Source organism: Pantherophis guttatus, chromosome 1 (assembly GCF_059756535.1).
Source record: "Pantherophis guttatus breed Tessera chromosome 1, ASM5975653v1, whole genome shotgun sequence".
Classification (NCBI taxonomy): domain Eukaryota; kingdom Metazoa; phylum Chordata; class Lepidosauria; order Squamata; family Colubridae; genus Pantherophis; species Pantherophis guttatus.
The window spans coordinates 127,277,484-127,305,428 of record NC_142063.1 but is presented as its reverse complement, the minus strand read 5'-3'; the positions used below and the strand labels follow the sequence as shown (position 1 = coordinate 127,305,428).

Genomic DNA, 27,945 nt, shown 5'->3' with positions numbered 1-27,945 from the left:
AAAATTATTGAAGGAACTGCAGAGCAGTTGCTTTGAAGCATGGAGGGACAAAAATGTAGCACAGCTACATCTTTTCTGGGGACTGTAAATTGGCCTTCTGCAACTGCTGTATAATCCCAGCAGAAGTCATAGTTGCTGTAAGGAGCTTCATAGAGGTGCCACATTTGCATCTACAGGCAACGCAAAGGAACTTTTGCCTTCAAATCCTGTCATCCTGCTTGAAGGAGCTGCACACACATTTGTGTTTCTGCATGCTGCAAAGGGACCCGGTGTACGTACATATATAAATACACAAACACATGCATATGTGTACTGACATACGTACACATCCCACAGAGCTGGAGGGTAAGCTTTTAAAAGAGATGCCTCTTTTCTGACAGTGAGAAATGTATCTGATATTTCTTTATATCACTGGGAACGTGTGCATATTATCGGAGAGCAGTTTGACCTGGAAAAAAACAATTAAATAAACCTATAAACTCCTTATTTCCCCCCACCTCCCGGGCCTAAAATGGGTTTATGTTCTATTTGCCAGGTCGTTTGCAGTTGTAAAATGCTATTTAGTTTTAGAAATCATTTCAAAAACAATCTTAATGTCAGTTTCTCCATTAGCAATGGAAAAAAGAAAAAGGCACCATATTCTGGATATTGTCAGGACCGTTTGTCATCTATCCAATTGATAGATTGATATGTTGGAAGTTGATGCCTTGCCAGCTGTTTATAGAATGGGGTATGGGGTCAGGTGGGGAAAGTGAACTCCATGATCACTGAATTGTCAGGGACGCGTCTTACAAGTCCGGTGAACTCCCATTTGGTCAGAGGTTGCACAGGCCTCCTGGAAACTAAGTTTGTTAGCCTGTGCTGGCCTCAGGATGGAGAGTCTTGAAACGGAGGAATCTTTATTTGCATCTAAGATATTATTCCTTTTTAACCATGTTTTGTAAATCTGCTAAATTGACCTTTGGTTTACGGAAATTCTTTTCTCTTGTTCTTGTTTTCATGTCCTCCCTCTTCCCCTCTCCCACACATAGTACTTTACCTACAGTGTTTTGCTGACCCTCCTGGCCTGCTCCGTGTTCCTTCAGATCAGCTGCATCGGGAAACTCATTTTGATGTTGATTATTGAATTTATATATGTCCTCATTGTGGAAGTGCCAGGCCTTACCCTCTTCGATAACGCAGACCTTCTGGTTACAGCCAACGCCATGTAGGTAAACATAAAGAGTCCATGGGGGACGGGGGGGTGGGGGAGGGAAAGGTGGCCATGGGTTGATAGTGTGAAATTTTCCTGAACAACCATGTGAATTGATATATTTTAATCTGGACTGGATCCCTTCATTTGACATGTATGACTGAACACTTTCCATTTTTAAAAAACCAAAATCTGTATAAAATCCACATATCTTAGAAAATTATTATAATTTTTTTAATGTATGAAAAAGTGTTGCCATCTGAAGTGGAATAGTTCAAGACCAGTTTTATCATTTCACATTCCAAATTGGTGGCATTGTCCAATATATTTCAGCAGTATTTTAGCCCAACCCACCTCACAGGGTTGTTTGGGGGGAAATAGTAGGAGGAAGGTATGTTGGATATGTTTGCTGCCTTGAGTTATTTGTAAAAAAATAATAAAGGCAGGATACAAATAAATACAAATATACAGTATCTCCAAGTTCTCACAGGCGGTAATGAGGATGCGCAAAATAATAGTCAGTCTGGAGCTAAATCTTGATTTACCTCACACCATGCTGAGAATCTCCAGGATATTGGGGCAGCCTTGGCCTGCCATTTCCACCTGAGGAGCAGAGGCATGGGAAGGGAGCATGGAAAGGATAGAGGGAAATCCTAAAGTCCTAGAACAGTGCTGGCTAACCTTTACCAGACCAAGTGCCCAAAGCGTGCCTCCCCCCACTCATGCAACCCCCCCACATGCTCCACTCCCATGCGCATGCACGGCAGAGACCTGAAGACCAGCTGGCCGGCGAGAGGTGCACGCACATGTGCGGTGGAGCTGAACTGGGGCGATGGCTTGCGTGCCCATTGATAGGGCGCTGCGTGCCACCTCTGGCATGTGTGCCATAGGTTCGCCATCACGGTCCTAGAATCAAGTGTGGCACAACTGCAACTCTCTCTAAGGGAATGGCGTTCCCATTGGCCTAGCAAGAAGTGGACACTGGTAGTCTGGCTTCTTGTGTTTTGGAAGGTAATGGCTATCATTGGCTTAGGGAACTGTTGGGAAAGCTGTGCAGTAAGGCTTTGCTAAGGGAAGAGCTTTTTACTGCTGTATGGATTGAAGGCAGACTACAATCTTATCAATTGGTTTTTAGAGGTATATCTCATCCATTCACAGGCAAATGCCAGGTGCAGCTTTTCAAGCAATTCTGCAGTAGATATAGGCCAACTCCAAGTGGTCAAGGAGATCCCAGCAGCCACCTGAATAGGATGTTGCAGGTGATTCTCCTATTGCACATAGGACAATATGTATGGGAGGCCAAATCCCATGCAGATCAGTAAACCAAGAGCAACTAAGTGTGGGGATGGGGCAATATATATGAGACCATATTATGCACTGCTCCAGAATGATTCTTAGGATGCTTGCCACCCAAGGATGGGAAGCCCCATGACCCATGAGGAATGTCATCAGTGTCCTTATGTGGACGTGGTATCATGGGGAGGCATAAGAAAACAATCTGTGAAGAGAAATACATGAATGTAAGAGATGCCGAACAATAGAAGTAATTATTCTCTAGCCTTACATCCCTGCCATAAATCCCTTTCCCATCTTGTGTATGATATTGCAGTGGTTCTCAACCTGTGGTTCCTGGACTCCTGGGGTTTTGCGATGTCATCACAGGGGGCCTGTAAATATTTGATGCAGTCTAATGCTTTTAATCTTGAGTTAAGTCTTGGTGATCCGTGGCCATGGTCTGTGGCCACAAAAGTTATTTAAAGGGGTCTGAGGTGAAGAAAAAGTTGAGAACCACTGAGATATCAGAAAGGGATTGAAGGGATCCTTTGGGATTGAAGTGCCTCCAGGAATCAAGTTATTAGAATATAAATTTGTTGTGAAAAATAAGGGCCATTCCTTCCATTCTTCTTTCAGTGAAGTGATGAAAGATTGGTGCATGGGATAGCTTCCAGCGCTTAGCTACAAAAGGCTTGTTTTCCCATTTGAGGATTAATTTCTTCCCATTTAAATTTAAGCAGCGTGACAAGGCTGGTAGTAGCTTGGTGGCCGTCCAGTGATATCTACTTCAATAGGAAGGAGGGGGGGAGGGAGGGAGGGAGGGAGGGAGGAAGGAAGGAAGGAAGGAAGGAAGGAAGGAAGGAAGGAAGGAAGGAAGGAAGGATTCTCAAGTTAAACTCCAAAAGATGAACTATTCATGGTTAAGTGGTCTTTTTAAATACAGCTTGACCTTCACAGCTGCTGATCCTAAGGTGACGTTATCGCCAATATAAAGACAGTTGAGTACAGCTGCCCCATGTCTAACATTTGATTAAGTGACACAGCTGCATCCAGCATCCAATTAAGAAACCGATACCTAATGGTGCTATAGCAGCAATGGTGCAGGAATCCCTGCAAAATGGTTGCATTTCCATTGCTCCATATAATATTGACAGGAAGTTGTTTGGAGTGAGGCTGATTAGTTGGATCTATCTCACTCCACTCTCAAACCAGCTCTGAGTAGGCAGGACGGGGTTTCAGGATTTTGTCCAAGGGCACCATATAGGAAGGCCTGTTCTCATAACTCTTACTCGGACCAGCCAAAATTTCCAATGCCAGGCATACAAAAATTCAGCGTTGATACTAGAGGTGGAAAATGTAATTCTGTGGGGAAATCTGGACTTGCAGGATTTCTTTAAGATGCAAGACATTAATGATCACAGAGATGCCTTCTAAATGTGCAGTTCTTGGGAATAAACCTCCTTTGACACAGAGCGGCTTACTTTCAAATAGCACACACACTGGATTGTGTTGCCTGGATGTGCTAATGACTCATTAATTTGACTAGTGACTCATTAGAGTTGACTTCCTGCTCTGCAGAATTCTGATTCCTTTGGTGATTAGCTACCCCACTGTATCATATTATTTAGCCCAGTAATGTTATTTAAGGGCATTATTTTCATAATGCCCTTAAAATACCCTGAATAGCCATTTTGATTGAACTCTGTAAATGAGTAATGCATAAAAAAAAAAAAAGAAAATAAAGTAAAAACTTTCTCAGTCTGAATCACAGAAGGGGGGGGGGGTTAATTCATGTTTTTAATTGCTTTGCTGAGATAATCCACCTGAACATGATTTTTCTCTTCCTATAAGAGAAAATTGATGGCAAATTAGAAGCAGTCGTTTGAAGGAGTAATCTGAAAACAAACCCTCTTTTAGACTTTTTACAGTGCCAGGAATTTTGAGCAGGCTAAATTAGAGCACTTTGAAGCAATTACTTGCATCACCTCACAATCAAGATGTCAGGAATAAGGTGAAGTAAATAAGCACATCTTTTTCAGGAAATAAATGTTGGAGCTGCATTTTGCTACTTATTAACTTTTGTTCTGAAAGCTCCTTTAATAGCAATAGCACTTAGATTTATATACCGCTTCACAGTGCTTTACAGCCCTCTCTAAACGGTTTACCAGAGTCAGCATAATTGCCCCCAACAATCTGGGTCCTCATAATAGCTAGGACTCATTACTTAGCATACTATTCATGGCTGGTGGGAAACTTTTAGGACAGCCAAGCACGGCTTAGGTGCACTTGCTTCCAGATCCAGGGAGTCCAATTCTTCTATGGAGATCCAGTGTGGTGTAGTAGTTAAGGTGTACTAGGAATGGCATATTCTACTCTACCCTCAACTATAGAAGCTTCCTTGGTGATTTTGGGCTAATCATCCTCTCCCCTCACAAAGATTTGAGAAAAAAGGTCTTACCATACTTAGTTACAAGTTCATTCTGGGGGGAAAAAAAGTTTCTACTATTACCCTTATAGAGGATGTTGGTTATGTGGAAAACAAGGAAGTGGAATTAATTGAATTAATATGGATTCCCGATCCACCAAACTACAGTGGTACCTTGATACTCAACTGCTTTGAAACTCATCGAATTTGGTACACATTTTGACATGAAAAATTTGCCCCCAGTACTCATCATTAGCTTGGTACTCAGTGCATAACTTAGAACTTGTTGGTGTCAGCTGCCTTGATTGTTGGTCTGAAATTAACCTTGGAGTTAATCTATGCTGATCTGGGTGCTGATTACTGGTGGAGAGGTGCTGGAGTCTTTTTGTTCTCTTTTGATTGTCTCTTTTGCATAGTCTATGTTGTTAATATCTATGTGCCTATTGATGGCTGATTTGTCAGAGTGTCAGGCTTCTAGGACCGCCTCAATAAAATAATAGTTTGGTAGATATAAAGATTCATGTTTTCCAAATAATTCAGTGAAATACTTTGGCCTTAAAAGGGATTTTGTTAATGTACTATTTTACAACCAATACATTATGCCTATTTAGGTATAGATATCTTAAGGTTTACACATCACTGGAATTATTTGCTTAACTTCTAAACAGAGTAGATATATGATGTCTTGTCTAACTCTGTAATTTTCCTTCTAATACTTCCCAGTAAATCCAAAATTAAATTAAATTAAATCCAAAAGGTACAGATTAAACCTCTTACTCATAGAACGAATTCTTTGGAAGTGGTTATGGCTCCCCATAGTGTCCAAAGTGAAAAACGGAAAGAATGTTATTATGGAGCATTGCACATTCCATCTCTGTACTAAATGTATGCTTCTTTAATTTATTTGCATATTGAATCGAATGGAACTTTGGATGCTTTCTAGAAAAACAAGGTAGGGGAACGTTTCTGAAATTATTTTCAACCTTTTTATCAACCCTGATCATAAGAAATGTCACTATTTTTTGTGTATCAAAAGTGTTGTGTTTGTGTGCATGTATGTTTAAATGTCCCCTGGGAAGCTGGTGGTAGGTTGTGAGCATTTTACTATGGGTCATTGGCAAGTTTTTGGGGTGGGGGGGGTGAGAAAGAGGTGGGGCTTTAACGGAAACAGTCACTAACATTCTATGCAGCTGCTTAAATGCATCTCTTGTAGGGATGTTGTGGGCAATTATTTTTCTGCATATTTTTTCCGCAATCTCTAGCTACCCTGTTTCCCCCCCCCCCCAAATATGATATCCCCTAATAATAAGCCCAATCGGGCATTAGAGTGCATGGCAATAAGGCCAAGCACTTATTTCAGGGTTCAAAAAATTGTAAGATAGGGTCTTATTTTCGGGAAAACCCAGTAGATCTTGCAAATTTTCAAACCCCAAATCTATTTTGCCCCCCCCTTCCACCCCAGTCCCAGATTTGTTCCTGTTCAGTTCAGTTTTTCATAAATTACTTTGTTAATGGGCAAGATAGACAAGAGTTCAGAGCGCCTGTATGTGATTGTATTCCAGCATCTCATTGGGTTATCTCATTTTTCAACCAGCCTTATTCAGATTTTCTTGTTTGAAAAAAGAAAAAGACTGAGGGCAGGATTTCTCATATTTTTAATATTGCATAGCATGTCTTGTGTTTCAACCAGATGGTTAGTAGGTTGAATTTGCAAATAGCTTTGTGTGTGATGGATGGGGCTTGGGAAAGTATGCAGTTTTGTTGAGTGAATTGGTTACATGCCAGATATGAGGAATGTGTGCTCATGTGTGCCTGAACCCCTCCAGCTAGGAAATACATGCAGTGCTCATAAGTAAGCAGGCTATAGTCCAGTGATGGGGGAATCTTTTTTTCCTCGGGTGCCAAAAGTGCATGCATGTGTGCGATAGCATGCGTGGGTGTGCCCACACACATAATTCAATGTCCCTCATGCGTCCTGCCCCCTGCATGTGTGTGCAACCCCCCGTGCTCCCCACACATGCACACATGACATCCCGCACCCCGTTTTGGGCCTACCAGGCCTCCCTAAAGTCTCCAGAGACCGGAAACAGCCCGTTTCCAGACTTCCGGTAGGCCCTTTTTTTGCCCTCCCCAGGCTCCAGAGGCTTTCTTGGAGCCTGGGGAGGGTGAAAACAGACTCCCCAATCCCCCAGAAGCCCTCCGGAGGCTGAAAAACACCGTCCCTGAGCCTCCGTGTGAGCCTTGTACTTACCTGGCATCCAAAACGGGCTGTGTGGAGACTCCTGGGAGGGAATGGGCGGCATCGGTGGGACCAGCCAAAAATCAGCTGGCTGGCGCATGCATGCGCGCTGGAGCTGAGCTAGGGCAACGGCTTGCGTGCCCGCAGAAATGGCTATGTGTGCCATCATGGCTATAGTCATTTATTTGATGCAAAGGAAGAAGATAGTTTCATTGAGGGGGGGGAAAGGGAACATATAGCTCAGAACAATTCTTGTACTTCCTTTTGTTTAAATTTCTTAACTACTTCAGAACAGGGCAGTGTGTGTGTATCCCATTCTGCCAATGGGGAGACAAGGCTAAGATACAGCAGTTTAGTGAAAGAAGATATGAGGCTAACTTGGCTCAGAACCTCTACTCTTATCAATGCAAGTGATGTCATAGAAAAGAATATGTGAAATTGGAAAAAAAAAAGAACAGGGGCTAATGATCATCTCAAAGGTGCTTTTTTGAAAGGCAAATTCAACTGTCTTTTTCTTGAGGAAAAAGAAGAAAACCTTTCGCTTCTCCTCCAAGAAGCTCCATCAGTTGTGATTCATTCACAACGGATGAAACTTCTTGGAGGAGAAGCGAAACATTTTCTTTTTCTTCCTCAAGGAAAAAAAACTGTCCAGTTGCCTTTTGAAAAAGCACCTTTGAGACAACTTTGACCTGATGACTGAGAATCTCCACAGATGGTGCTAATGATGGATAAAAGAAACGAAAGATCTCTTTGTTTTTCCTAAAATATGTCCTTCTTGTTCTTTCAGTATGTTTTCCAATGAGACCGAGAGTGGAATATGGTGAGTTAATGAAGGACGATGTAATTGCATTTTCAGCAATTAATCTAGAATCCGTGGAAGCTTGTATTGGTGCAGATCTGTGGCAGAAGGCAGGTCTTGGTTCAAGATGCTGCACTTGGACTGCAGCTGGTTGCATTCCCTCTTTAAACCAGGATACACCTGATCTTTTCCTGGATCAGGAGTCCTTGCGTTCAGTCATTCAAGTCCTGGTCATCTCACCTCTGGGCTATTGCAATGCACTCTACATGGGGCTACCCTTGAAGAGCATTTGGAAGCTTCAACTGGTGCAAAGTGTGGTGGCAGCACGGGCAATTCTTGGAGTCCCTAGGATGACCCATGTTACACCGCTGCTCCACAAGCTGCACTGGCTGCTGCGGTTCAAGGTTTTAGTTATTACCTTTAAAGCCCTGCATGACATGGGTCCATGGGTTACTTGAGGAACTGTCTCACCCCACTGGGACTGGCCCACCTCACCCACCTCAACAAAGGAGACATGCTGGAGGCCCTGTTGGTCAAGGAATTCTAGGGTCTTCTCTCCTTTGGCTCCTGCCCTTTAGACCATCTTACACCATGAGGTGAGATTGGCTCCTACCTTTCTGTCCTTCCACATGAATCTGAAGACCTGGATCTGCCAGATGCTCCCAATGGGGAAGCATCACTTGGAGATGGTTGTTGAATTAACGAGGCAATCCCATCTCCCCCACCCCCACCCCGGGGAATCCTGTTCCCTTCCTTCCCATGTACACTGAGAGCGTATGCACCAAGACAAATTCCTTGTGTGTCCAATCACACTTGGCCAATAAAAAAATCTAATCTATTCGATTCGATTCGATTCGATTCGATTATCTTTTAACTAAATTTTATCTTAATTGGGATTTCTTTTTTAAAAAAAATATTTTAACCATATTTATTTGTTAGGATTTTACTTGTTAGGATTTTAAAGTCACTCAGAGTCATTTTATTATGAGATGGGAGGGTGGCAAATAAATTCAATAAATAAATAAACAAATACATAAATAATACACAACCAAGAACATACTCAGAACATGGAGAAATTGGACTTCAAGCCCTCTGGGAGCATTTCTAGGGATGGGAAATACTGGAAGGCTTGATTTGACAACATAAGAAGCATTATGTTCTTTATGCTTGAGTTACTGTTACATTATAATTTTCAGATTTGTGCATTTTGTTTCCTGTATAGTCCTTCCAATGTGTCCAGGGTTGCTTTGAAGATTGTAACCCCTGTTGTCATCACTGTTTTTGTCTTGGCGGTCTATCTACATGCACAGCAGGTGGAATCTACAGCGAGGTTGGATTTCCTTTGGAAGCTTCAGGTGTGTATGTCTGTAGGTGCTTATTCTTGCATGCCTGTCTTTAATATTATATTAGAGTACCTTCTTATGATCAGTACGTGATTGCTGCTCATGCTGTTATTTTGTTGGACGACTGTGCTCATAAATCAGAACTAGAATTCTCAGATCAGAGGAAACTTATACAGATTTTTTTTTTTTTATTTCATGATCACAAGATACCTTGCTACGTAATACATAATCTACAGGGGGTGATCGGCACCAGCTTAGTGTAGTGGGCCTATAGCCTAGATAAAACTGACAAGCATATTCCACACGGAACATTTGTGTGGAAAAAGTGTTACATAAATATTGGAAATTTGAATAAAGGAAGAGTTTTGTAATTCAGTGGGAGTCCTTTTAAAAAAAACTAATTAAGTTTACTCAATTAAATTATGTCTCAAGGATAACAATTTTGGAAATTTTGCTGCTTTTACGAACATCTGTTGATGATTTCTTCTTCATAGAATTCTACTCCTATTGATCTGATCACCAGACTGAATTAGATTAACTCAAAATGAAGCTTCCACCAATATTTGAGAGTTCAATTTTGAGGACAGAATTAATAATTTCAGTAATAGGCCTTCTATGTACGCTTAAAATTAGAACACAGTGAAGTGTAAAATGTGATTCTGTTGACATCAGTCTATTAAGATCCCATGCATATTTATTTCCAGCCCATTTCCCACATAAATGAAGTTAACTTATATCCACCTCCTTGTCTCTCTCTTTAGGCTACTGAAGAAAAGGAGGAGATGGAGGAGCTGCAGGCCTACAACCGACGGCTTCTCCATAATATCTTGCCAAAGGACGTAGCAGCCCACTTTCTTGCACAGGAGCGGAGAAACGATGAACTGTATTACCAGTCCTGTGAATGTGTGGCTGTCATGTTTGCTTCCATCAGCAACTTCTCAGAATTCTATGTGGAGTTAGAAGCCAACAATGAAGGAGTGGAGTGCTTGAGGCTCCTCAATGAAATCATTGCTGACTTTGATGAGGTGAGCAAATTCAAGGAGAACAATGGTTTCTTTCATGCTGAGGACTGATCAGTATGTAAATATCTTGTTCCACACAATATTGCCTTTGACACTTTGGGGTGTCTAGCTTCAGGGTTTGTTTGTTTTTTTAACTTTCTGCTCTACTAGAGATTAATGTAAAAATTTAGTTGAGCCTTCTCTACAATCATATTTCCCCCAAACTCCATGAAACTACTTTTCCTAACCCAGTTGAGTGATTGCATGTCCTGGTCACCTGTTGTTTAGTTTAGTTTAGTTTAGTTTAGTTTAGTTTAGTTTAGTTTAGTTTATTGTCATTGCACCTTGTACAACGAAATTAAATGCCATTTTCAGAGTACATTATAACTATAAAAATAAAACACAAACACACATCCTTCACATTCTATACAATTGAATTGAAAACCCAATATTGCATTAATATTGCACTATACAGTAGAAGTCAATATAGTTACTGCCCTAGGATAGAATAAGTTTTTCAGCCTATTTGTCCTTGTTTTTATTATCCTGTACCGTCTGCCAGATGGTAATAGTTCAAAAAAAGGGTGCCCAGGATGAGATGGATCTTTAAGAATGTTTTGAACTTTCTTAAGGCAGCAGGAGCTATAAAGGTCTTCCAAAGAAGGGAGAGGGCAACCAGTGATCCTCTGGGCAATGATGTTGACCCTCTGGAGTGCTGTCTTATCTGCCACTGTGCAATTGGCAAACCATGCACAGGTACAGAAAGTTGAAATACTCTCTATGGCAGTGGTTCTCAACCTTCCTAATGCCGCGACCCATTAATACAGTTCCTCATGTTGTGGTGACCCCCAACCAGGGCTGGGTTCTAAAAATTTTTACTATCAGTTCTGTGGGCGTGGCTTATTTTGTGGGCATGGCTTGGAGGTCATGTGACTGGGTGGGCATGGCTAGCTGGTCATGTGACCAGGTGGCCATGGCTATGTATATAGGGACTACTCAGAGGGCTGAAAAAAGTCATTTCTGACAGATCCTCGCACTTTTGACTGGTCCTCACACTTATGACCATCCCACATTTATGCCCATTCAGCATTCTTAACAACCATGTCACTCATTTCACAACTGCTTCTCTTCACCATGGTGATAAGATAGGGCAAAAAACGTAAAATGTGAGGACAGTCATAAATTCGAGGACTGGTCAAAAGTGTGAGGACCAGTCAAAAATAACTTTTTCAGCCCTCTGAGTAGTCCATGTGCACAAAAGGACTACCCAGAGAGCTGAAAAAAGTGATTTCTGACAGGTCCTCGCACTTTTGACTGGTCTTCGCACTTATGACTGGTCATCATGCCCATTGTAGCATTCTTAACAACCGTGTCACTCATTTCACAACTGCTTCTCTTCACCATGGTGATAAGATAGGGCAAAAAACGTAAAATGTGAGGACAGTCGTAAATTCGAGGACTGGTCAAAAGTGCGAGGACCAGTCAAAAATAACTTTTTCAGCCCTCTGAGTAGTCCATGTGCACAAAAGGACTACCCAGAGGGCTGAAAAAAGTGATTTCTGACAGGTCCTCACACTTTTGACTGGTCTTCGCACTTATGACTGGTCATCATGCCCATTGTAGCATTCTTAACAACCGGGTCACTCATTTCACAACTGCTTCTCTTCACCATGGTGACAAGATAGGGCAAAAACGTAAAATGTGAGGACAGTCGTAAATTCGAGGACTGGTCAAAAGTGCGAGGACCAATCAAAAATAACTTTTTCAGCCCTCTGAGTAGTCCATATGCATAAAAGGATACAGCAATAGAGAGGGATGAAGGAAGGGAAGGAAAATTAGAGTAGGAGTGAGGGTAAGAGAGGGAGGAAGAGAGGAGGAGAAGGAGAAAGGAAGAGGAAGGAGGAAGGAGAAGAAGAGGGGGGAAGAGAAAGTGTTCTATTCACGGAACAAAGGCTAAAGAAGGGAGGTGAGGCAGGATAAACACTTCACAACATGTTTATTGGCTAACAATAACAGCTAACAGTAACTCGCTCTGGTTAGCTAACTACCATGGAGAGCGAGCAGCGTTTGAGGCACTGACAGCTCTTTTATACTCAGCTGTCAGAAGCTGGGCCAATCAGGAGCCACCAATTTCCCGCCGGCTGCCTGCCGGCACACGGACCAATCGGCTGCTCTATTGGCTGCTTGTGCTTGCCGTCCGGACGTAACAGAAAGTAAGTAAGAAAAAAAAGACAAAGGTGGTAGGTTTGAGGAGAAAGATTGCTGTTCAATAAAAAAGATGAAAGGGAAGAAAACCAACCCCAAACAAATATAAAGATATTAAGATAAAGAATGAATTGTTAAACTTTAAAGAATAAAAGAGAACAAATATGAATAAATAGCAATAATTAGAAACACACATACAAACATACAATGTATTTTCTTTGAACAGAGTATTTGGCCGGTTCACAAATTTAACCAGTGTTTAGTCATTTCAATTAAATTTACAATTTCTATATTTCCTTTTTGCCATATTTATTCCTCATCTATTTTATTAAAAAACCAATATTAACCTTCATCCTCATCTCTAATCTTAATCAAATTCAATTTTTCCCTTCTATTCTATATTATATCCCTTCCCATTGTCATCTATTTTTATATCCATCCTCACATTGGTTAATTATGTAATTATGTAATACAGTTGTTTAATACAAATTCAACATTTTAATTTAAATCAGTTATATAACTATCTTTTTTGTATATCAATCAATATGAACATGAATATTCCAATTATTTCCATGCAATCCAATTTCTTACAGATCAATTAATTATATTTACCAATAATAATAAATCAAATAATTTCTCCCATATATTCCTCCAAACCACAACTTAACCATTTCTGCTTTCAACACAATATACAATTAATAGTATCTCAATTATTACAATTCCCTAGTTAAATAGAGCTTTTTTTCTTTTGTGTTTTAAAATCTTGAACTCTCCTCTTTTGCCCTAAATTTCCCATTGTTTGCACCTACCTTTTTTGGTGAAGAGAAAGAAAAAGAAAAAGAAATCTCTCTCCGTGCCTCATTTTGTCACGTTGCAGCAGAGCCTGCTTTACTTTCAGTTTCCTTTTAGCTAGGGGAAAAAAAATCTACTCCAGCAGCTTGCAAAACAAGAGCTTGCAAAAGACCCTGCGCAAAACAGCTGAGAGCGGATCAGCTGAGAGTCGGAGGCCGATCTAATCATGCTAATTAACCTATGCTGAAGCTGAAAGAGGCTGTTTTTTTCTATTTTTGCAGGCACCGGTCTTCTCATTTGTTTTCTTTTAACTGATCACCTGTAGGGCGGCCCTTTGAAGCCCCGCAGCAAGAATTTAAACAGTTTTTTTCCCTCTAGCCATCAGCTGGGACTCAGGAGGCAGCAATAGATTGGGAGTGGGCGGGGTAAGCGAACGGCGAACGGCGATCCAACAGAGGCAGAGGGTGAGGGTGAGTGAAGGCGTGGGGGGGCGAGAGAGGGCTTTGGCGACCCCTGCGAAATGGCCGTTCGACCCCCAAAGGGGTCGCGACCCCCAGGTTGAGAACCGCTGCTCTATGGTGCAGCGGTAGAAGGTCACAAGCAGTTTTTCACTCAGTTGTTGTTTCCTGAGAAGTCTCAGGTAGTATAATTTCTGCTGGGCCTTCTTGACCAGTGCTGCAATGTGAGTGCCCCAAGTCATGTCCTCTTTTATGATAACACCCAAAAACGTAAAACTGGCCACTTGCTCCACTCAGTCTCCATTGATAAGCAAGGGCTGGATATCTGAGCTATTGCTTCTATAGTCCACTATAAGCTATTTGGTTTTATTGGTGTTAAGGACCAAGTTACTGGCTCCACACCACGAAAGTAACCGGTTCACCTCATCTCAATAGGCAGACTCATCCCCTCCCCCCGGAGATGAGTCCCACCACTGTTAGTCTTTTGGTCCTGGTGCCTTAGGAATTTTGCCAAGACAGCTGAAATATGCGTGTGCATTTGCTAGGAAATTTATTCATTATGGCTAGCATGGATTTTCTTGAATCTTTTTTGAGCAAAGAAGGAATTACATTATAAGGCAGAGATGGGGAACTATGGCTTCTCTATGACTTGTGGACTTCAACTCCCAGAATTCCTGAGCCAGCATGAATTCTGAATTCAGCTCAGGAATTCTGGGAGTTGAAGTCCACAAGTCATAAAAGCCATCGTTCCCCACCCCTGTTATAAGGGAATAAACTATGCCATATTATTAAAAGTGCGAATAGTGTTAACTCAATTACCTGTGAGTGATCGCAAGCACTGCACACATCATTTGTACTTATATTAGAGTCAGACAGGAATTTGGACAGAGAGGAATATATTCATAGTCATATTGTATTATATTATATTATATATTGACCAGGCTAGAATATTGCATCAGATCTAGGACTTCATAATCCAAAGCACAATCCATAGCTGTTTTCAAGTTATTTTGAAATAGCTGATATAGGACTTCAATCTCTAAGTCTGTCCTAGGATCCAAATAGCTCATCTATTTTCTTTTCATATATGAATCAGGCTGGATTGTTCCCACTGTGGGTTAACTAACTAACTAACTAACTAGAGCATACAAAACATTTGCTAGACCAATTCTTGAATACAGCTCATCTGTCTGGAACCCGCACTGCATATCAGACATAAATACAATCAAGAGAGTCCAGAGATATTTTACGAGAAGAGTCCTCCATTCCTCTAACAGCAATAAAATACCTTATGCCACCAGACTCCAAATTTTGGGCTTAGACAACTTAGAACTATGCCGACTTCAGTCTGACCTAAGCATAGTACATAAAATTATCTGCCACAATGTCCTTCCTGTCAATGACTACTTCAGTTTCAACCACAACAATACACGAGCGGACTTCCTGTTTGCTGCTGGCCGCCGCCAGACGTTCCTTTGGGATCGTCAGCTTCCACTGCCTGTCAGAGCCGCCTTCACAACGGAACGGCGGCTCGAAAAAACTCCGTTCCCATGAGGAAACGGAGATAGAGCCGGCAGGGGTGGGTAGAACTCTCTGCAGAGTCCCAAAAGTTTTTCTTTTACTTTTGGGATGGAGCGGATGAGATGCCCCATATCCCCAGCCGCTGCTCCGGGCCTTGGGAGACCTCTGCTAATGCAGAGCCAGGCGTCAAAAGCAAGCCTGCGAATTTGACAGATTACTCAAAGAAAATGTGAGCTGGACCTGTAATACTGAAGCGCAAGTATTTTACTTATCTTTTAAAAATTACTTAAGAGAATAGAGGAAGAGAAAGAGGAAAAAAGTTTCTTTTTAAAATGGCGTCTGCCGCGGCTGGAGAAGAGTTTGAGAGGGAAAGTTCTTCCGTTTTTTATTATTACAATGTAGCGGAATAAATACCACTGGCTACATTTGTAGACAAAACTCCGCTCCTGTTTTTGTTTTTCTCTTTTTCCCCTGGAGGCTTGATTGTTGCTGGCTGGAAGTCTTTTGTCTTGTTTTTTTTTTTTTTTTCTTCTAACAAAGCCTGCTTAGGCGGAAACATGGCACTGAGGCTTGTGAAGTCAGACAAGCAAATAGGTGGGGGGGATTCCCCCACTAAGAATTTAAAGGAACAAGTTTTAACTCTTCAGTCCCAGAAACCTGATTTTAATATAATAGAATTTCTCTTAGAGGAGATTGAAAGAAGGGATGAGATTGTGAATCAGCAACTTGAAAAATTTAAGCAGGAAACTAAGGAATTGGTGAAATCCAAGTTTGACTTTTTGCAGCAAAAAATTTTAAAAGTGTCAGAATTCATGATTCGGTTGGATACAAATACTAATTTACTAGAGTCAAAAATGGATGAAATTCAAGATAAATTGGACAATAGAATTCAAAAAATTGAAAATGATTTGTTAAATATTCAGGATTATAGTTCAGAAGAAAAATTTAAAATGGATGCTGACCAAAAGTCTGGTAATGTAGAAAATCTGCAACAGAGGATTGAAAAAGAGGTTCTAAAGATACAATATAATTTCACAGAATATGCAATAAGACTTAGAGGTTTGCAGGAAAATAACAGAGATGACTTAAGGAAAATATCTTCTGAATTTCTAGCTGGGATTTTAAAGATTCAACCTGAGGAAGTGTTTTGTAGGATTGACAGAGCTTATCGAATAAACTCCTGGACTGCCAAGCAAAGGCAATTGCCTAGAGATGTGGTAATCTATTTTTCAGATAAAGAAATTAGGAATAAAATTGTGCAAAATTCCTTCAATTCTAATTTGCAATTGTATGGAAGAAAGATTTGGATTTACAAGGAACTCCCACCTAAGATATTAATGGAAAGGAAGAAATTTGGCTTTCTGGTGTCTGAGTTAAAAAGGAGAAATATTCAATTCCGGTGGGACGTCCCAGTTGGTATTATATTGAGATATCAAGGAGAAAGATACCAGTTAAATACTGTTGAAAGAGCGGAAGAATTTTATCAAAATAGGTTGAAAATGAATTTAACGTCTTCAGATATAATACAGGATAAGCAGAAGGAGCTGGAACTAAAGACAGAGACTGTACCAGATAAATTGCCTTTGGATTTATCGGATACCCCAGCTGGATTATCTACAAATTTGAGAGAAGTGCCATCTGATTTTAATGTGATGACTTATCAAGGCAAGGACAAGCATGGAAACCAATTAGAGGATATACAAGGGATAAAAAAGAAATGCGAGACACAAAAAATTAGGATGGAAGTCAAACCCACAAAAAGAAAACAAAAAAAGAAATAGGTTGTACAAAAATAGAAATTTCTAACCCAAGCAACAATGAAGCCAGTGATTTTAAAATATGAATGATTATGTGAAAACATAGAGGAGGCGACATATTGGTCAATATCATCCTGAGGATAGTGGCAGATCTCTGCATTGCCGTAATTTTGGGACATGGAAAGAGCCTCAAATTGATGGTTTTGAATTATCTACTTTGAAACTTCTTTTTGTGTTGATAAATATATTATAATTATCTTGAATTATAAGGCAAGAGAATCACATTGGGACATGCAGAAGATCGGGTTGTTACCCAATACGATGATGGAAATTAATAATCCTGATGAAACCCACAATTATTATTATATGGAATATAATTATAATGTCACTCGGGTGGTTGTTTTTACTTTTATATATATAAGAAGATGTTTACTACTGATGGGGGCAGATATGATTGGAGATCTTGAATAAACTGTTGCATCAGCAAGCTATGTTACCCTATTATGGATGTTGGTTTTAACAATCCAGTGGAAAGACTTCAAGAAGATATTATATGGACTATAAATTTAAAGTTATTGTCTTTTCTTTTTTTATTTAGATATAATGGAATATATATATATATATATTTTTAAGTAGTGTGGGCAGTGAATTAAAGATATCAAGAATTGTTGTGTATGGTAAATTTGTAAGACAGTGGGTGAATAAGCTAGCTACAGACTGATTAGTTTAAGAAAAGGGATTTTTAAGTGATACATTTAGGGGAGTGGAGGAAATGGATAGAGTGGAATAAATGTTAAATTAGATTTTATGGGGAGCCCGCTTTGAAATGTTATTAAAGTAGGACTTATCGTATAGTTTTAAAGTGGAAGGTGGTTTTGAATTGTTGCAATAATGTATAGATATAAAACACTATTATGCTAAATTAGAAGTTATTTTATAATAGTTATAGTATAATGTGTTTGTTTTTTTTTTGTTTTTTTTCTCTTCTTCTTTTCTGAAATGTATGGATAAAGGGGGATTTATAATACTTTTAGTAAGTAAAGGTCAGTATTTTGAGGAGGGAGTAAGTAATCTGTTATGAATTAGGGTTTTTTTTTGTTACGAAGAAGTCACAGGGGGGGAAGGGTGGGGAGGGGGGGTTAGGGAGGGGGGGAGGGGGGGGAAAAAGGGGGAAAAATTTGTATTTGAAAACCTTTTCAATTAAAAAAAAAAAAAAAAAAAAATACACGAGCAAATAATAGATACAAACTCAAGGTAAACTGTTCCAAACTCAATTGCAGAAAATATGACTTCAGTAACAGAGTGGTCAATGCTTGGAATGCACTACCTGACTCTGTAGTTTCTTCCCCAAACCCCCAAAACTTTAACCTTAAACTGTCTACTGTTGACTTCACCCCATTCCTAAGAGGTCTGTAAGGGGCGTGCATAAGTGCACCAGCGTGCCTACCATCTCTGTCCTAATATTCCTTTTTACTTACTCTTTTCATGTAATAAATTATGTTTATATTTTTACCTGTTATCTTATAAATGCTTGATAAATAAACTTATGATTATGATTATGTAGTGCCTAGGGCTGTGCACAGACCACTTACAGAGCATGGATTTATTTACGTGTATGTCCTTTTCCTTTCTTGGGTTTGTAGATAATAAGTGAAGACCAATTTCGACAGCTGGAAAAGATCAAAACAATAGGGAGCACATATATGGCTGCTTCGGGTCTTAATGATTCCACCTATGACAAGGTGGGAAAAACACATATCAAGGCCCTGGCGGACTTTGCAATGAGGTTAATGGATCAAATGAAATACATCAACGAGCATTCGTTCAACAATTTCCAGATGAAAATAGGTAAATATTGCGGTTGTACTTTAGGCTCCAGAATTTCACCCTGTGAATCCACTCAGTATGATTTAAAAAAAAAAAAAAAAGCAAATGCCATATTTTACATGAAGCTACTGAATGCAAGTAATCATGGATGTTGTTTCTTTTGACTGGTATTCAGTTGGTAGTACCTATTATATGCAAATTATATAACATATGTACACAAACATATTGGTGTACGGTAGCTAAAGCATAAATACTTCTGGATACAAAAATATATCTAAGAATAAGCACACAATAAGATAAGCAAGTAATCGGTGATCTTTTTAGCTTCCAGAATTCCACACATGCATACGCATTACTATCAATACAAAGCTTCCCAATAAGTAGGTTTGTAACTGCACCCTAATAGGCCTGCATTTTACTAGGACCAAAAATGCAAAACTGGGAGCTATCTCATTATCATCATCACTCTTTCATTTCTCCCTTGATACTAATTCCTTCACATTGATGTACCAGAGAGAGAAATTTACTGGCAATATCCAGAACAGGCATTTTCTCTCTCTCTCTGTCTCTCATTGGGACACATATTGGAAGCAAGAAAAATAATGGCTGTACAGTTCAGATATTTCTACAAAATACTTTTTCACATTTGAATCCTGTGACTTCTAGGAGCTGTGGAAGACTAAAGGGCAAGACAGGAATCTCAAGATTCAATATTCCTTCTGGCATGAAATCCAGTAGCTTCAGAAACACCTTAATAGGGTTGTGATCGAATCCAATCCTTATGGATTTTGATGGAAAAGATTTAAGAAAATTCTTAATGTTTCCACTGAAAGTCAGTGGGAGAAGATTGTCAATTTGGTTTCCAAAATGCTTATAATTTTTTAATTACAAACTTGTGCAAAGGATGCATCATTTCTTTTCTCTCTCCCTCTTCCCCTGCTCTCTCTCTCTGTGTCTCCCTTCTCTTTCTTTGTATTTGTTCATTTTTTTAAAAAAAAACTTCATTAAAATAATTTTTAAAAAATAATATTTGTGGAAAAATGTGAATCTATAAATTATTTATTATATTTATATGGCCGCCCATCTCAAAAAAAAACTTGACTCTGGTGTAATATTTAAATTACACTAGTAATTAACAGCTGAATAAATGAATGAAAGAAGGGTGTGCAGCAAACTGCTTCCTTTCCTTCTTTTATTTACACAAAGCTAAAAGGTGATTTCTTCAAAACTTAGTAGGGATGAGTGAGGCCTGGGGAAGAATCTGGTGACTGTATTGTTTCTGCATGTGATTTTCTGATGGAAACTAATAAGCATCAATTTATTTTTGGAAGTCTTAATTCCTTACTGCTTTGTTTCTAGGGCTCAATATTGGTCCCGTAGTAGCAGGGGTCATAGGTGCACGTAAGCCCCAGTATGATATTTGGGGCAACACTGTGAATGTAGCTAGTCGAATGGACAGTACGGGAGTCCCCGATAGGATTCAGGTGAGTCTTCTTCATACCTCTTTCTTACCTTCACAAACTCTGCTTGCAGTAGAACTTACATTTCACTTCTAATAGTGAAAGAGGAGAAGATAAATTTGATGCAACTGCCCAGGGGTGGGCTTCAAAAATTTCACCAACGGGCTCTCTGCCCGGTTGCTGGGTGGGTGTGGCCATGATGGGTGTGGCCTAGTCGGTCTCCTGCACCATGCAGGGGGGGAGGCATTTTTGCCTTCCCCAGGCTCCAGAGGCTTTCCTCAAGCCTCTAGGAGGGTGAAAACTGCCTCCCCCTGGGGTCCAGAGGCCCTCTGGAGGCCAGCCAGGGGTGGGATTTGGAGGTTCTCCAAACCAGCCATGAACCCGTATTAGCTCACCCGTGCAACTGCCTTTCCCCTCTGTACTTTGTACCCTTCTTTTAATAGAACTAGCACTCTGTGTTTAGAAGCTGAATACTTATGCCTGGCATTTGCTAGTAAGACTTCTTGAATATAATGGGCTCTAGTAGACTTGCCTAGCATCAGTTCTTCAACCTCTGCTTCCATATGGAAGTAGAACACAATTTCAGCAGAGTTATATGCCTTGTTTAAAACGCCCTCATTTCTTCTGATGCCTCAGTGAACGCAAAGGCCTCAGTACTGTGAACACAATCGGAGTGCAAAGTTTTGTCTCCAGTAATCCCAGATAAACTTTTAAAATACCTTCCGTAAATGCAGTGATTCACTTCAGTTGTGAATCACTTAAACAAGAGAGGGCTTGAGGGGGGATGCGGACGCTGATTCTTCTTTTTGAATACTCTGCAGGTCACTACGGACATGTATCAGGTTTTAACCATCAACAACTACCAGCTAGAATGCCGAGGGGTTGTAAAAGTCAAAGGTAAAGGAGAAATGACCACTTACTTCTTAAATGAAGGCCCACCAGCAAGTTAGCGACAGTGGGCAAGGATGACTCCATTGATTCAAACACAATAGCAAGTTGGAGACAATGTCACTGTCTCACAGTGAATCTAATCCCAAGGCACGGCGGAGTATTTCATGCGATGCCTTTTTAGTAGGATTGTGTGCGAAGGAAAAAAAAAGAAAAGAAACACAGCTTGGGCTGCCTAGCGCACACTTCAGAAGTCACCTAGCACTGCTGCAGACCTTTTTCCGAAGGGGAACGTTCAGTGAATTGACCAAAGATTTATGCTTAGTGGAATTGCGGAGACGAAGAGGTGGATTTGAGATCTTCGTTTGTGGCTGCTACGCAGGACTTAAAACTATTTAAGTATTTATTTGAAGTAATACAATGTTTTTACTTGGTGGAAGGAAAGTATGATTCATTGCAACAAAAGGAAAACTACAATGAACAGCATTATTTTGGAAAGGCTGTGCACTCCCATACTATTTCTGGTCTGTGCTGTCAGCTCCTTGAATGTGCCACTGTTCTTATATTAGCTGTTTGAGTGGGCTTTTAAAATTAAAGATGTTGCTCTCACTGTAACTCTTTACAAAGGGCCTTTTTTTATTATGCCATCGGTAATGTTTTTAAATGGAAAAAGTTGCCTTGTTATGTACTCTTGCTATCCCTACCCTTACACAAATGTGAGGCTTCCTCATTTTAGCAAGAGAGGTATGTTTAAAGGAGGAAGAGCAATTGTTTAAAGCGAGGAAAAAAGAATTTTTCTTATGTATTTATTAAATGAAAAGACCTTCTAACTCCTATTGGTGCATTTTGGTTCACAGGCGAAAAGACCTAGCTGTTAAATCTTCCTGTTGGTCAGGGAGATTTCTCTGATACGTGTGGGATTATTTTGGGAGGTTTTGTATTTTGTAATATGGGAGACACTGACACTAACAAATATACCAAAATTCTATATTTTGAGGATTTTATGTATTAAAATTTCATCCCAATTGTGCAACAGTGATCAGCTTGTGTATCTGCTGTAATGCACATAACCGCTATGCGAAAAGGTAACGAGGGGAGACTCACATGCAGCAGTCTTAAGCAACCACTGAACATCTGGTACAGCTGCTTTTATCTTTTGGGTGGAGCAATCTTGATCCATTCATACACACACCATAGTTGATTGCACCTGACATACATTCCCTTCTCTGTCATAATCTGCCTGGGAGGAGAGGGGAAACGGGAGTCCAGGTTGGGCCCTTCGGTCTGCCAGAGCTGGTCAGTAAGAGATCTTTCCACTGTTTTCTCTCTTAATTCAGATGGCAGGGGGATGCCTCTTGCTGGGTGCGCACAAAATTGAGTCGAAACTGGTGGCTGTGCACATAACAGCATCTTGGGAGGTGTACATAAGCTATAAAATTGTGGATGTTCTTTTTGTTCTTTTCAGAGTTGCAGACTTGGCAGTTTTCGATTTCTGTACAGTCCAGGAAGCAAGCAGAAGTTTAAAAGGGGCTCCAAGATAAAATAAAAAATAAAAATAAATGAAGGTTATGAATGTTTAGGCTATAAATAAAATAAAATAGAAAAGCAAGAACTAGCCCAAATAAAGTTAAAGATAAAATGTAACCCCAATTTTGAAATAGCTTTTGAAATATAGGAAATTGGGATAAAAACAATTTCTAATATTCAAAGAACCGAAAGAAGAAAAATTAAAAATTTTAACGGTTTGTTTAATTAATGTGTATCGAATTGCTGTGGAATATTGTCTAGAAATGTTGTGGTCATGAAGAGGTGGGGAATTAAATTCTAGTTTCAATTCACTATACATGGCATTTAGTTAAAAAGGGCTTGGGAAGGTTTGGGGTTTTTTTCTATAACCAAACAAAATTGACTGCAGATGCTGGGATGGTCTAACAATTTTTAAGAGGAGGAGCGACTGATATGCATTTATAAATCATGAATTTTCAATGCCCATACATTTTATTAAAGTATTAAAGTGTAGAAAGCATATATTTTTGTATTTCAGTGTAGGAAAAGAATTTATATTAAACCTTTAATCTCCAAAATGATTAAAACTTTTAACAGATTTTTTCCCACTTTTCAAGATAGATTTTTAGTAATATTAATAAGCTGAATGGCTATGGCATAGAGAGGGGGCTCTGATCTTTGACCAAGAAATTAAATATTATCTGTGTTCTTAAATTTATTAAATTGCTTAACATAATTATGTGGAGCTCTTTTAAACAAGAACCTAGTAGTATCCGATTTCTCTTATGCGTGTATGTTTCCCTTCCAGTAAGACACATCCTGGAAAATAATACAGCCTGGTTTCTAGAAAACTGCCAAGTTTGTCCTTGTACTATATGTTTTTTAAACCTTTAAACAAAATCTGATTTCCAAAGGTCTTTATTTACATGGTACTGCAGCTTGTTCATTATCTTCCACCCTTTCTTTCTGGCATCATTTACCACTTCCAAATTTTAATTAATAGCACAATATAGGATCATTTTTTAAGTTGGCCTCCTGCTTTGAAGTGTGCATTAACATTTGAGCAGACCGCCTTGCGCAATTGTGTTGTCAATGAAATTTTCAGTCGCCTGTATCTCTGACTGTGATTGTTGACTGTGTCATGATCATTTCAAGGGGTATGCACTCTTTATTCTGGCTCTTGCAAGATGAATACAGTTAGGATTTCCCATGGAAATTGCAATCTGTTTAATTTAACAACTATATTAAACACTGTTTCACTTGTCGGTCTTTTCTGGTGGTTTTTCCCCCCCATTATTGGCTCATAAGAAACTAAGAAGTTTGTCACTGTGCATTAAAATGACAACTGGACTTTATTTTGTTGACTTCCCAAATATTTTTTCAAGGTGATACATTGAACTAGACAGATGGCTTCAGAAATCCATGATACCCGAGTATGCTTTTGGAGCAGAAAGATTGTCTAGGCAGAAGATTCATGCAAAAAATTGTAACAAAAACATTGCCATACTCATCAGGTGAACACGGAAACAATGGTTATTCGTTTCTGGGACAAAGGATTTTGAAGTGAAAGAGTCAGCTGTTCTTTGATTTCTGAGTCAAAGCCCACTGAAACTGAACTTTATAGGGACTTAAACGGGGTTTTTAAAAGAGGGTATAGGGGGAGGACAGGCCAAAACAAGTAGCCCTGCTCTTCCTGTATATAAATACAATACACTTTGCATTAAATCGCATCCCTAGCTAAAACAAACTCTCGTTTGAGTATACATAGAAACAAATTCCACACAGGTAATTCTTGACTTGCAGCCATTCGTTTAGTGACTATTCAAAGTTAAAACGGCACTGAAAAAGTAACTTACAACCCATCCTCACACTTATGACTGTCGTAGCATCCCCACGGTCACATCAGTGGTGGGTTGCTCCCAGTTTGCATCGGTTCAATAGAACCGGTAGTAAAACTGGTGGGAGGCCCCGCCCACCGACCCCAACATCACCAAAACGCTTCTGTGAATGTGCAGAAGAGTGCGCGCACTCGCTTTGTTCGCGCGCGCAGCCCCACTTCGAACCTGTAGTAAAGGTAAGTAGAATCCACCCCTGGGTTACATGATTAGAATTCAGGTGCTTGGCAACTATCATGCATTTCATGATAGTTGCAGCACCCTGGAATGAGGTGATTGTCATTTGCAACCTTCCCAGTCAGCTATGGCAAAAAAATTCATAAAGTTGGGCATAATTTAACAGCTCCCTTGCTTAGCAATAAAAATTCTGATCCCAATTGTGGTTGTAAATCAAAGACTTACCTGTATAAGACTGTTCTTTGCTGACTTGTGAAATCTGCTGTTGAATTGCAAGAGGGAAGGTGTCTTTCTTAAGGAACTAAGAGATAAATCAAGTCAACATTGAATCTTCAGTATGCAAAAAGAGACCCAGAAGGAATTCTCCCTAAACCTTCACAGGATTTATCTGATAGTTATTCAGTGTGTGCTTTTGTCTGGCAAGAGGGCCAGGTGCGACAGAATGAATTACTCAGAGTAGTCTTTTTCTGACTATTTGCCCATAGACAGGAAACTTGCCCAGATTAAAAAGCACACTCTGCATAACTATCAGACAAATCCTATGAAGGTTTAGGGAGGATCCCTTCTATCTATTAGCTCCTTATGAAAGAGCCCTTCCCTCTTGCAATTCAGTGCCGGATACTGCCATACGCTATAGATGTGAAAAAGTACACCCTATGTAAAAACAAAAATTAACATTCATATAAATCTTCTACCTTCATTCAAAGACTATATAAAAGTGATGTAGTTGAAAGAAACTGAAAAATTGATTTTGCAAGTATTTGACTGAAATATGTCATTCCTTTCTGTTGAAAAAGTACACCTTTAGCTCTAATAGTCGATATTATCCCTGTTGGCAGAAACATCTTCAAGTAGACAGCCAACACAGTTCTAGGCTGCATAATCAGAGGGATAGAATCAAGATCACATGAAATGTTAATACCACTTTATAATGCAAGGCCACACTTGGAATACTGCATCCAGTTTTGGTCGCCATGATGTAAAAAAGATGTTGAGACTCTAGAAAGAGTGCAGAGAAGAGCAACAAAGATTAGAGGACTGGAGGCTAAAATATATAAAGAACGTTGCTGGAACTGGATATGTCTAGTCTTATGAAAAGAAGGACTAAGGGTGACATGATAGCAGTGTTCCAATATCTCAGGGGCTGCCACAAAGAAGAGGGAGTCAAGTTATTCTCCAAAGCATCTGAGGGTAAGGTGGAAACTAATCAAGGAGAGAAGCAACATAGAACTAAGGAGAAATTTCCTGACAGAACAATTAATCAGTGGAACAACTTGCCTCCAGAAGTTGTGAATGCTCCAACACTGGAAGTTTTTAAAAAGATGTTGGATAACCATTTGTCTGAAGTGGTGTAAGCAGGAGGTTGGACTAGAAGACCTCCAAGGTCCCTTCCAACTCTGTTATTCTATATGCTAGACATTCCTTAGAACTGTCTCCCAAGCTCATATTGACTGGAATTTTTTTCCATCATCCATGCAGATTTTTTTTTTCAGATGTTAAATGTTTCAAAGGTTCTCATCTGCACAGCCAGTTTCAAATAGCCCCACAGCATTTTGATGAAATTTAGATCTTGATGGAATTTAGATCTGGGTTTTGATTCAGCTATTCTAGAATCTTCCCCCCACTCCCCCAGCTATTCCTTGGTGAATTTACTGGAATGCTTAGGGTTATGGTCATGTTGCAAAGTTCACGTTCAGTGAAATGAATATGGTGAAATGTTGTTTGGATTTTGCCAAACCTGTCTTCTAGTTCTGGGGCCCAGTAACTAACTTTGCCTTGTCTAGCCAATGCTCATTTTTCCAGAAGTCCTGACAGTTGCCTCAGCTTCTGCTCACCTAGCAGTTGTCCTATGCGAGTAGATAAAGGGGTACTACTTCAGTGGGGAGACAAGCCAATGTTCCATGCAGGCAGGCAGATTGGCAGTTAGATTCCTGCTGGTTCTGAACCTTCCCAGTTGTGACACCCATTTGTGAGGGAGAGGGCCTTGGATGACACTGCAGGAAGAGCCACCCATCTTTCTTTCTGATGCAAAATTAGCTTGCCCTCCTGTGGCGCACCTTGGAAAGCACATGAACGTGTCTCACAACAGAACTAGTAAACTGGCAGCCAAACTACTACTTCTGTATTAGCATTGTAGTCTCCTGGCTAATACCACCACATGCTAATGAAGGTCACATATCTCTGGTGAAGTACGTTGAAAACACCAATACTTTTAATGGAGTGTACTTACTTATTCAGATGACTGCATATCTCTTCCATTTATAGGACTCAACTGAAAACGTCTTGAACTAAGCATATTATTTAAGTTTGGCTCATGCTCTGAAAAGATACAGATGCCTGAAGATTCTTTTTAGATAACTGATTAAGAAGTAATCTCATTTCTCAATAAAAAAATTGTGAGCTTCAAATGAACATTTATGCTTCTAGCATATTGAAGTCATTATCATTATCTCTGTTGCTGGTCTGCTGTTTCCTGTGCTGTTCTCGGTTATTTATTTATTTAAATTTATTACAGATGCTTACTCTGGGTGGCTTACAAAATTCAAAAACAGTAAAAAAAAATAGTTAAAATCATAAAACACAGCGCAGACTGAAAGTCAAAACAGTAACAGAAAACCACAAATGGGGCCTGACAAATATCTGAACCATAAGACTGGGACTGAGGCCAGGCCTTGAAGACATTTGCATACCCTAGAGCAGGGGTCTCCAACCTTGACTTTATGACTTGTGGAGTTCAACTCCCAGAATTCCTCAGCCAGCATGTGCTAGCTGAGGAATTCTGGGAGTTGAAGTCCACAAGTCATAAAGTTGCCAAGGTTGGAGACCCCTGTTCTAGAGGATGTTGTCCAAATCTCTTGGGGAGAGGGGAGACCCTGTTTCAAGGGTAGAGGCCATGGCAGAGAATACACACTTCCTCAATCTCTTAAAATGACAGTAATGACACTGGTAGTCCTCGACTTACAATCATTAATTTAATGACCTTTATAATGACACTGAAAAAAAAGTGACTTATAACTGTTTTTCCCCCTTATGACCATTGCAGCATCTCCATAGTCATATGATCAAAACCAGGCAACTAGCATGTATTCGTAATAGTGTTCTGGGGTCATGTGATCACCTTTTGCAACATGACAATGTCACTGGTGAAGCAAGATTCAATTAACCACTGTTAAGAATCATTTAAT

The 27,945-nt window shown here is 39.9% G+C and overlaps 1 protein-coding gene across 1 annotated transcript in view; it reads left to right on the top strand.

The window, feature by feature from the left end:
- ADCY5 (adenylate cyclase 5) overlaps window positions 1-21,797 on the top strand; it is a 243,840-nt gene extending 222,043 nt beyond the window's left edge. Inside the window, exons 15-21 of the mRNA XM_060687913.2 lie at window positions 1,032-1,207; window positions 7,919-7,951; window positions 9,153-9,285; window positions 10,035-10,298; window positions 18,651-18,855; window positions 20,194-20,318; window positions 21,116-21,797. Coding sequence (XP_060543896.1) covers window positions 1,032-1,207; window positions 7,919-7,951; window positions 9,153-9,285; window positions 10,035-10,298; window positions 18,651-18,855; window positions 20,194-20,318; window positions 21,116-21,244 — 1,065 coding nt within the window. The 3' untranslated portion in view covers window positions 21,245-21,797. The remainder of the gene's footprint in view (window positions 1-1,031; window positions 1,208-7,918; window positions 7,952-9,152; window positions 9,286-10,034; window positions 10,299-18,650; window positions 18,856-20,193; window positions 20,319-21,115) is intronic.
- The last annotated feature ends 6,148 nt before the right edge of the window (window positions 21,798-27,945 follow it).